We start from the raw sequence: 11529 nt of genomic DNA, 5'->3' as shown, positions 1-11529 counted from the left end.
CAAAGGTTGTGACCTTTATGCTCCAGAGTGCCTTCACAGAGTGAACACAGAGTCCAAAGTCAAAGCTAACATTACTGCAAAGCTTGTGGAACATATTGTTATATTATGCTTCTAGCTGGATAACGTTAGCTTGCTTGCTAACAAGGATGAATTTCAAGTTGTCCAAACTAGCAAAATACTGTCAGCTAGCTTCCTGTAGTTGATGTGGCGAGCTTCCTGTTTGCAGGTTACTTTGTCGGCCGGTACCAGATAACGATGGTCCAAACTAAATATATGAACACTGCAGATAGAAACATTTTTCTGTTCCGCTTTGAAAATGCATCTTGTACCGAGAAGATTTGTCTATTTTAACATGCAACATGGTAAAGATCAACAAACAGAGAACAGCAGATGTTTTATGTTTTTTAAGAGGATAATAAAAATACACTTTTATGCTCATAATGTCGACTGAAGGCAATAAAATAAGTTATTGTTGTCTTTGTCTTCTGTAAAACAGATTCACAGATTCATCCAGTAAACTTTGTGTTCCTGTTTTACATTGACCTGTGTGTGTGTGTGTGTGCGTGTGCGTGTGCGTGCGTGTGTGTGTGTGCATGTGTGTGTGTGTGTGTGAGAACTTGTTGGACTGAACTCACCAGTTTCTGTTCCTGCAGTCAAAAGCTGCCACACCGTTGGAGTCTGGAGTCCATTTAATACCTGACAGAGAGACACGGAGTCAGTTCACGTTTACCTTCCTGACTCAGTGCCAACAATTAAAACACATAAATATATATTATAAATTACAATGTATAAAAAAGAAACATATTAATGTTTCATGAATAAATTCGTTTTATTTGGTTGTTTTTTTTTAAATCTGAAAATAGGTGTGTGTGTAACAATAATATAGTAAAAATGTGAGAACTGGCTGTTTTTGAAAACAACAATGGCAGCTGCTAAAGAGGTTAGAAGAGCAATGGACGGCACCGAAGGCTTTTCTTGATGGAAATCATGTTATTTCTTTTCTCCTGACTGACTTCAGTAAGAGTTTGATTACTGTATATGGTTAATTGATCTGATTGGTTGAAGTTCGCCAGTGAATTCCATAATTAAAAATGTGTCTCATCGTCCTCCATATCATCTCCTCACGGATCTGCTGACTTCCTGCAGCAGCTATTCTGACATGAAACAGTGGGGTAAACACACAGGGTGCTACTTGGTAATGCCTCAGTTTACCTTACTATTTCATGTCAAAATGGCTGCTGTGAAAAAGGTCTATGACTGAACGCTGAGGCTCGCAGTGTGAACTCAGCTCTTCTCTCTCTCGGAGAAGAAACTCACCGGGGTAGATTCTGAAGAACCCGGTGGAGCTGCCGAAGTACTGCCAGGTGAGCGTCGGGTCCTTCTGGAAGTTAAGGATGAAGACGTCGTTTAACGCCTCCGAGTTGTAGATGGCGTTGAGGATGTTGGGATCTGCACACAGAAACAGAACCGAGTAACACCCTGAAGGTGAAGCTCACGGGAACCGCCGAAGACAACAGCGAGAGACAACGTCTGACCTTTGTTGTAGACGTTGGTAGGAATCTGGATGTCGCTCTGCAGCGTGTTCACTAGCATGTTGTTGAAGTGTTCGTTCTCCTCCAGAGGAAACTCTCCGCCCAGCTCCACGTTGTTCCCGTCCTCGTCCACCGTGTTGATCAGCATGGAGTTGTAGTAGTCGAACTGACAGGACACAGGAAGAGGGCGTCAAGAGCTTCCTCTCATATATTAATCCTCAACCGACAGGCATCGCCATTAACAACCTTAAACAACCTGAAGACAACATGGTGTCCCTCCAAAATAAAAAAACTTTGGTAAATAAATGACATACAACCACATTAATATACCACTTAACTGGTAATGAAAGTTTCCATTTAATACTGAACTCTCCACGCCAGCAGGTGGTGGTAGTCTGCATTTGTCTTTTGTGAGCTTTGTGGACACCGTAGTTTCTCCTACACACCTCAAAGGCCATCACATACAGAAGCCAGCAGGATTCAGTTAGTTGCAATCTGAAACTTTACCACTAGATGCCACTAAATGTTACACAATAGTCCTGTAAAAGGTTGCCTGTATATTTCAAAGCCCTTGCACACACCTTTTACTAACTCTGGTAAAGTCAAGTGGTTAAAAAAGGTCAAATGTTAGACTTTTAAACCAACAAATTACCTGAAAACTTTCCACGATCATTTATTAAAGTATAAAACAAAGACGTGGCTCAGGACACCGATATCTGCTTTTAATTAGCTGTAACGGACTATTTAGTGAAACATACAGTTTTAATAAGTTCTTATTTTGTCCCGTAAATGCAAATGACAACCAAATTTCTAGAAACTGTTTGTGTCACACTGTGTGGGTGATCCGATAGTGCTGACTCAGCAAATAAAGGCTTCTGTGGATTTCTTGTTTCAAACCACTGACAATGTTAAAGTTCCCGCAAGTAGCACCGCAATAAAGTGTCGACCCACTTTCCTCACAGGATCAGTGAAGTTTGACCTGATCTAAATTCAGGTGTCAGCTGAATCTTTAAAGCTTCAATCTGCTGCAGCGTCCAGCACAGAGAGTTAGCATGCTAACGTTAGCATTCAGCTGAGCCAAAGCACACCGGGGGCTCAGACCAATTAAACTGTTGAGGGATTAACTCCTGCAGGTTTCAGCTCGGAGTGAAATAAATAAACACTAATGGCTGCCTGAACTGTAACATATAACAGGATCAAACAGGAGCACCAACCATTAATGTAGCGTTGAACTCGTGGTACAGATCGGCGTCCTCTGCAGACTCCGCTAACCTCTAAAGCAAAGAAACAGAACACAGAAGTCTGAATGAGTCGCACGGATTGAAATGGAGAACAAAAACAACGTTATAATAATCCTTTAATGCAGCCGTTACAAACCTTTTCAGGATTGTGACCCCGTAAAATGAAGTAATGTTTAATTCACTGGTTACATAAGACCGAGAGCCGCGAGCAACCGGAGTGTTTAAAGCCTTAAAACCTTCTCACATTGTTTCATTTTGAATATGTTTTAATTCATTTTCCAGGAGTTTTCATGACAATATGGGACAATTTCTCACAAACAGTCATATAATGTACCAGTTTTATTCCTCCTTTTTTAATGATGCAAGTTCATTACAGGTAGGTGGTTTATGGGACTAACCCTAACCCTAACCCTAACGGTAACCGATCAAACGATGTGCAGCGTGTTCGTATTGACAAAAGATTAAACCTTGATATTTGTGTAGGCGATCTAAACATCTTAAAACTCGCTCAAGCGGGCGGGTGGGTTTTAAGAGGTTTTATATATACAAAGAACTTTTAAAATCCAGGCCACTAATTGAGAGTAAAGGAGACATATGTCTAATTGGTACCCTGTTTTTAATTTAAGTTTTACGATATTTACAGTATTACGAACTGAGTATGCATGTATTAAAGGTAGGGTCAGTCTTTCTGTTGAGACTCAAAGCGTCGGTATCTGACGGTCTGGGAATGAGACTTAGAATGAAACCAGTTAAGTCTGGCGTAGCATAATGCAACAGTTTCATGCTGTTTACTACTATGAGAGTTTGTTGGTAGTATTTGGAGGCAGTTCAGATTACAGATTATTATTATTATTTATTATTATTTCTTTTATTTGAACATTTAAGGTTGAAGAAGACTCTCTGTTCTCACCTTCACTGACTTCATCTTGCTTCCCAACATCCGTTCGATCTCATCTGAGTAATCCTTCACCAAGTCGTTTCCGTTCAACTCCACGATCTTAATGATGGACTCCACGTCCTTCAGTTTCTGAGAGGAGACAAAGACAAAGGTTTTAACAGAGTAGCTGCTGCACTGGTTTTAGCTGAAGTGGATCCAAAAAAATAAATAAAGCAAAGACACAAATATAGTTTAATCTCATCAACAGAAGACCAATTCTCTTCCATTCAACATTATAACTTGTGTCTATATTTGCTTGGTATTATGTGCTGAGAACTGTTCTTTAGAGAACTTCTGTCTGGAACATCAAACCCACCGACATCAGACTCATCAGAACTAGATTTTCTTTCATAAAGTCAACAAAAATTAAAGTATATTTCATTTGTGTTAAACTTCCTGGAGGGACTGACTATTGTTTCATATGCAAAGTCATTTAAAGAATATCTGATCTTATATATATTTATATATTATAGATATTTGGCTTGTTTTTCTTATTTTATTGAAATTGATGTGATTTTAAATTGCTCTTTGCTTTAATCGTTATCCACTTTTAAAGAATAAATACTTTGATAAATACAAACCTGTGTCATCTCGTGGTCGACTGATATGGGCTGCCGATGGCCGATATATAACCATGATATCAAAACAAAGAATAGTCTCGTATTATTCTATTCTCTAGTTATAGTACAGTCCTCCAATCTTGATTTGATCGGCTTTATTTCGGGATGTTTCCACACTGTGACTGAAACAGTGAGACTGATTTAATGCTGCTGGCAGTTCGTTTTGAACAGATTAAATGGGCTGTCTTGATGTGTGTCGATGTGTGTTAATGTGTTTGTTGTGTGATGATGTGTGTCGATGTGTGTTTGTTGTGTGATGATGTGTGTTGATGTGTGTTTGTTGTGTGTTGATATGTGATGATGTGTGTCGATGTGTGTCGATGTGTTTTTGTTGTGTGTTGATGTGTGATGATGTGTGTCGATGTGTGTTTGTTGTGTGATGATGTGTGTCGATGTGTGTTGATGTGTGTTTGTTGTGTGATGATGTGTGTTGATGTGTGTTTGTTGTGTGTTGATATGTGTTGATGTGTGTTGATGTGTGTTTGTTGTGTGTTGATATGTGTTGATGTGTGTCGATGTGTGTCGATGTGTTTTTACAGCGAGACTCTCTGAGGTAATCAGGTCACTTTCTCTGGATCAAGAAGCTCGAAGTGGATCAGCCAGCGGAGAGCGAGGAGGGACGCCGCAGTTGTGTTATTTACACTCTGAATCACTCGATTAAGTCATTCGCTAATTCCAGTTACCGTAAGTAACCCACTTACTGAGGTCAATAATGAGCGGAGCCAAACATTGGTTTCTCAGCTCAGATCTTTATGTCAGACTGTTTATTGCAGGTGACACACACTCAGACACTGAAAACGACAAATATTTTAACATATCGCCCAACCCTCTTTCCCATCCAGCCCATAGGCGGCCTTAGCTATGTTTGACCCCTTTTCAAAACTATATCGGCCTGTAGGCTTCAACCAATACTAGTGGGCGTTCAGCGATCACCGAAGTTGACCCGTCTGACGACAACCTCGCTCAAGGAGCGTCTGTCAGTTCGGATTTCAACTGAGCGAGAAGCAACAAGGTTGCCGGACAAAGACGAACTTATTCGATTATTCTCAGCACTCAAACACAGGAGGGTGAAGCTCTGGACAGGAGTCTTTTAACTCGTTTTAGTAGAAATAAAGTTAGTAATAATATTACAATATTCTTTTTTATATTGATTCATTTCTCTCTCCTGCTTTGTTTGGGTTGTTTCAGTTTGTAATTAAAAGTATTGTTTGTATTATTTCTACGTTGAGCTGTCTGTGATGCTGAAAGTGAAACATAATGTATTTAACTATCAGTAGTTTCAGACATGTTTCAGTCTCAAGTTCAATCTGACATTGCTGTAGTTGTTCCGTGCTGAACAATAGTTGTTGAGGAGGGTAAAGAGCTCTTCGGTACTGGTTGACGCCGTCTGCAGCGTCGTCTGAACTACGGTAGGTGGTTGTGTTTTTGAAAGCAGACAAACTGCAGACTGCCTGTGATAAATCTAAATCTGACAGATAAATGGATGAATGTCTAAAATCAGAACAGGCCACAAATCCTGACGCCGGTAAAGAGGGCTCGGTCCTCAATCTGGGCATTACCATGATCCCTGTGTGTGTGTGTGTGTGTGTGTGTGTGTGTCTGTCTGTCTGGTAAACACACATAAATACACAGACAGACACAAACAAACAAACAGTCCATATTATTGTCTGTTCCCAGTTCAACCAGGCTGCTGCTGTTCGGACCAGTTTGAGTTTCAGCTGTTTTTCAGTGGTTTTACTTTAATCAGTAGAAATGTTACATCATATCATTTCTAATCCAAAACAAACTCTCATCCTGCTTTAATATTTAATGGAAAACGCCCCCAAAAATCTGGTTTTATTATTATTATTGTGTTATTTGTCTTGCACCAGTGTGTTTTTATATTCAGTTTAGTGCGTTATGTGCTTTATGAGTGAGTAATTTTTGCAGTTTTAAGTCTTTTCCTGACTTTAAGCGAGCTTACTTCCAATCAGAAATCAGGCTAGATAGACAGATAGACAGATAGATAGATAGTTACTCCATTCAATTTTTTGTGAAAGTCGCAAGGAGCAACTGGAGGAAACTCTCGACCAACGTCTCTTCATGATACTGACTGACAACCTTTCAGAAAAACAGTTGCTGCTGATATAAATAAAGATTAAATCCTCATTTAAAGTGTATCTGGATATTAAAATGGTGAACTCTCTCCTCATTTTTTAAAAGGAAATTAATTAAACATTTTTTTAATATTAGTTTTTTACATATTTTTTATCCCTTTATTTGTATTTAGTTGATCTAGTTATTGCTTTATTGTCTCTTTCTCTTTCACTGTTATATAATCTCTTGTTCTGGGTTTATATCATTTATTGTGTTGTGATGGAAACATATTGAAAACAATAAAAACATTGCTCTCAACTCTATTAGTGCGTGTGTGGTCAACTGGCATTCTGGGAAATGTAGGAAAAGCACTGAAAACTGAAGCTCTGTCACACAGCGCGAGTCAAACTTTAACAGGATCTTTCTCTTAAAGGATTCAGCAGGATTTACCTTCTGCAGCAGCAGAGAGCCGGAGTATTTGGTTGTGGATTCTCGGAGCTGAACAGAGAACACAGACGCCCACTGCTGCACCCTGAAACACAGACAGAGAGACAGACAGACAGACAGAGAGACAGACAGAAAAATACAACATGAAACAACAAGAACAGAACAGTGTTTTTAGAATAGTTTTGTACAGTAATCAGTTGATTGACGGGTGAATATTACGATATTATTGGTTGAAATCAGTCACATTTTGTTTTACAGGAAGACAAAATGATTGGATTTTGATATAAAAATACGAAGAAATTAAGTTTTTGTAAATGTTTTTAGCATAAATTGTTAAACAGGACAACAATATAACTGAGGATGAGATCTTAAAAGGTTAAATGACATTTTTCATTTCACTTTAAATGGGTTAGTTTGGATTTATGGAAGCATATGAGGTACGTTCATTGGTTGGCAGGCAGCAGCACTAATACGGAAGCTAAGAAATGCACTGCTGTGGAAAGGGGCTGCATAAAAAAAATATTTTAGCCACCAAACAACAATCTATATTAGTTTCAGTGTGTCGCTATATGTAGAATATTTTCACTGCTTTACCTCGCCCTCAGACAGGAAACTGTAGTCTTGTATCTCCAAAGCCACCAGACTTCACTGACAAAAACAACAATTTTACCTCACAGAACATAGGAGGTGCTGGTCCACCGCTGCCTCAATCCGATTAGTTCAGATCCAAAGTAATCACAGAGGCAGCAGCAGACCAGAAACTCTGTGTTCTTCAAGGTAAAATTGCTGTTTTTGTCAATGAAGTCTGGTGGCTTTGAGGAGAGAATAGATTGATATAAATGCTTCAGTTTTCAGTTAAAATGGACAGTAAGGTAAAGCCATCGGAGCTGGAAGTGGAGCCGCTGGGATAATGAAAACATAAAAATGTTTAAACACATGACTTGCTCCTTTTCTACTGGGATTTTAATATGTATGCTGGTATTTATGGCAAGAATTTGCTGTTTTTTTATCAGTTGTATCAGCTAAAATGTTATAAAATGTGTGTAGAATGTTGTTAATAACTATTAAATAGGCTATAAGTTATCCTTAATTAATTCAAACACCATGAAGGTGATGAGCTTAGCATTTAGTATGACATTATATAGACAGTAAAGCGGTAAAAATATTCTGAATATAACATTAACTTAAACTGATTCTGATCTTTTTTTGGTAGTTAAAATAAGTCCCCAACCACAGCGGGGCATCATTTAACTTCCGTATTAATACGCGTGACTGCTTGTTTATTACAGGAGTTTAATAAAGTTCCACAAAAAACAAAATGATGCAAACAGCAGCAACAAATGAACAAACTTATGTAAACAGTGTTTTTCGTTGGCTGTCTGTTGCCGTGGTGACGCAGGGGACCGGCGACGGGTTACGGCAGAAAAAGGCAGTTAAATATGACAGCGGCGAGAGAGATTTAGATAATCTGTTCTTCATCTGGGTCACAGCGGAGAGCTGCAGGTGTCTGCTCAGCACAAAGTCACAATGACACAAAAACACAACAGAAACACACACACACACACACACACACACACACACAGCTCTACACGGCAGCAGCACGAGTTTCAGCGTCATTAAAAATAACAGTTTTCATTATATTACAGTTATTCTGATCCAGTGATACTGAACAGACACTGAATCTCTGCTCACCTGAACATCTAAAATAAGAATATAAATGAGTGAATAAGGATCTTACAGAGGGTTGAACGCTAGATGAACACCCAAAGGCATAAAGGTTGATTAATCTCAATTTCACCAGTTCATTTTGACCTTGTCAGATAAACACGCTAACGACGCCACGAGGCCGAAACGTTAGCATGAAAAGGTACATTTCAAATAAATAAACATGTTTGTAGCAGTTTCACACAGTTGTCATTGTCATTTTAATGCTTTAATGAAGTTTATTTATCTAAAAAGGGACAATGCACATTAATTAACACAGGTCCTTTATATAAATGAGTCACATATATTCAGTGTTCATCTGCAGTCTGACAGGTTGACATAAACAGATAAAACAGCCTTGTTACTTTGTTTATCTTCATACATTGTTTTGTTTTAGATCTTTATAATGTAATTATTACCAATTACACATATCGCTGTTTAAGCTCATAGCTTTTGATTAATACTATTAAACATTACAGGTTTTAACAGACGACGTCACATCGCTCCAAGTTTTAGAATTGATTTTAAGACCCGCCTGAAGAATCTGGAGACTGTACACAGGGTTTTAGAGGTCCAGAAACAGGACTTGGGGCCATAAAAGTAGTTATTTTTTGGCATTTAACAAATTTGATCATCTATGACTTTCATAAAAATACTGAGGTGGATGGCGGCAGTCAATAAGAAGTACGACTGCTCTGTGCTGGTGAGAACTGGCTGACTTTGGTTACAGCCCATACGGTTTATTTTAAAGAAAAATTCATCTTCTCACTCATTAGCCTAATTAAAAGTGTTTGTTTCACATACGATTAACATTGTGTTACATGTATTTATTAATGCGGCTCCAGGAAACGCCGTAAAACAAAATATGTAGTCGATCTGAGTGAAGGGCTAAAGGACAGCAGAGGTTATTATCAGGATATTTGCTTATTTTAATAGATTTTTAGGTGTTTCCATGACTGTAAAACTAGTCTCTAAATTTCCAGGTTTTCCAGGACGCCTGGGAACCCTGGAATATGATCTCAGACTGAATGTAGAATCCATTTTAGAGCCGGAGTGGAGACATGAATCCTAATATTAATAACACCTCAGACACTGTAACGCAGCTGTTGTTTGTATTTAGTCTTTTTATATAATCAAAGATGTAAACAATAAAAACAACAAACATTAGAAGGTGCTGCATCCACCAGCGTGGTACAATTACGAGCTCATTAATTATTAAGATATCAGTGTTATAAACTCAGAGCCGCCGCCACCTGCAGGTTCGGGTTGTCACATTTAATCTGTTTGGGTGTGACGCGAGGACACAAACAAAGCGTGGACGCGTCCCCATAAGGACAAAAACTTATCCTGGTTACATAAACGTTACGTTCAACGGCTGCAAAGGTTTTCACAATGGAGAATTTGGTGTTGCATTCAGGGTGGTTTCATTGTTTTTAAATGTGTTTGCTGTAAAGACAACGGGGAGTCCACACACACAAACACACACACACACACTTTACTGCACTGAAGCAGGACTGTGTGTGTGTGTGTTTACTCAGCATGTGTTGAACAACAGAGGAGTTTATTGATCCATCTGTTCTGGACATTAATCCTCTCAGTGCTCACACACAGAGAGAGTGTGTGTGTGTGTGTTCAGACGCTCACACACACACACTCACTGCGGGATTCTTCCTGGTTTTATGATATTCAGTCGATAAGAAGAAAACTCTGATGTCAGAACAATAATTTAAGAAATAAACGTAATGTACCTTCAGCAGGTAAAAGGTTTATTAAGCCGTCTTAAACAGGGAGTGGCGGCAGTCATTCTCCACGTGCAGCAGGACGCCGTTAATGACATCAATGACATCAATGTCACATGTTATTAATGTTATTTAAGATCCTTGATGAACCATCTGACTGATGAAGGTACCGAAACAAACAAATGTTTGTACTGAAAGTTAGTTTCTACTTTCTGGCACTGAATCCTGAAACAGATGCAAAGGGTTTCAAAATTCACGTTTTGGTTCTCAACAACTACACTATATAATAATAATAAATAAACCTGTAAAATTAAAGATTTATTTATTATTAAATATTAATAAAAATGACATAAAGAGACTGAAGAATCTGTATTTGTTTGTGAATTGACAGATATCTGGTATAATTTTCACAACAAAAACATTGAATAAATGTTTGGTAAACTGTCCAAATACAGTTTTTATCAGTTAAAACAGCAATAATTATTGTAATTTACCGATAATGACTTTAATTACAGTTCAATAACTTTTAAAATTCAGATTAAAATTAAAGCAACGCAACTCGGGGTGTCCTCACAGTGGTCGCTGGCTCGGTCCCTAATTAAAGCTGCAAATCAAAATTCAACGCTACGCCACAGACACAACAAATAACTTGATAATGATATTCTTTCATTGTGAATGTCTCCAGAGTGTACTGACCAATTCTCTAGAAGGAGTTTGTTAAAATACAAAGCGTGCAAATCGCCAAAAAATGGCAGATTCCAACTTATATTCAACCAATATCCATTTCAGGCTCAAATGAACAAGTTCAAGTTGAAGCCCCGCCCATTTTTGAGTACAGATATGAATACAGATAGTTTACAGTTTTATAACCCTAACCCAGAATACTTTAAACGTTTTCTTCACTAGCACTGCTGTACAACTACCGAGGTCCAAAAACTGAACTTGCTAGCAGACTTTGATGCCTCAAAGCATCAAAATACTTTTTTTTTTTCTAAATTCAACGGCAAACACCACTGACGCCGTTCAACGAAGCGTCACAACATTTACTAAAAAATCACCAGCAAAGTTAAGTTAGATCTGATCAATCAACTTGGAGTAGTACATAAAAGTATAAAACATTTACTGTTTCCAGTAGGGTCGTTCATAGTGAGACTCTTATCAGACGGATTGTTTGTTTTATGTTATATTCTTTGTTTTTATTTTAGATTGAATGTGTTTGTCTAGACTAATAAC

At 38.3% G+C, this 11529-nt stretch overlaps 1 protein-coding gene across 1 annotated transcript in view; it reads right to left on the bottom strand.

Moving 5' to 3' along the window:
- LOC118330976 (voltage-dependent calcium channel subunit alpha-2/delta-4-like) overlaps window positions 1–11529 on the bottom strand; it is a 24705-nt gene that overhangs the window by 8610 nt on the left and 4566 nt on the right. Inside the window, exons 2-7 of the mRNA XM_035665732.1 lie at window positions 6857–6938; window positions 3684–3800; window positions 2747–2806; window positions 1536–1698; window positions 1318–1449; window positions 636–696 (exon numbers count right to left, since the gene is read on the bottom strand). Coding sequence (XP_035521625.1) covers window positions 636–696; window positions 1318–1449; window positions 1536–1698; window positions 2747–2806; window positions 3684–3800; window positions 6857–6938 — 615 coding nt within the window. The remainder of the gene's footprint in view (window positions 1–635; window positions 697–1317; window positions 1450–1535; window positions 1699–2746; window positions 2807–3683; window positions 3801–6856; window positions 6939–11529) is intronic.

The sequence above is a fragment of the Morone saxatilis genome, unplaced genomic scaffold (genome assembly GCF_004916995.1).
Source record: "Morone saxatilis isolate NCDOM2014 unplaced genomic scaffold, NCSU_SB_2.0 Contig2, whole genome shotgun sequence".
Classification (NCBI taxonomy): domain Eukaryota; kingdom Metazoa; phylum Chordata; class Actinopteri; family Moronidae; genus Morone; species Morone saxatilis.
Note: the sequence above shows the minus strand (reverse complement) of the source record. Positions and strands in the feature narration are given on the sequence as shown.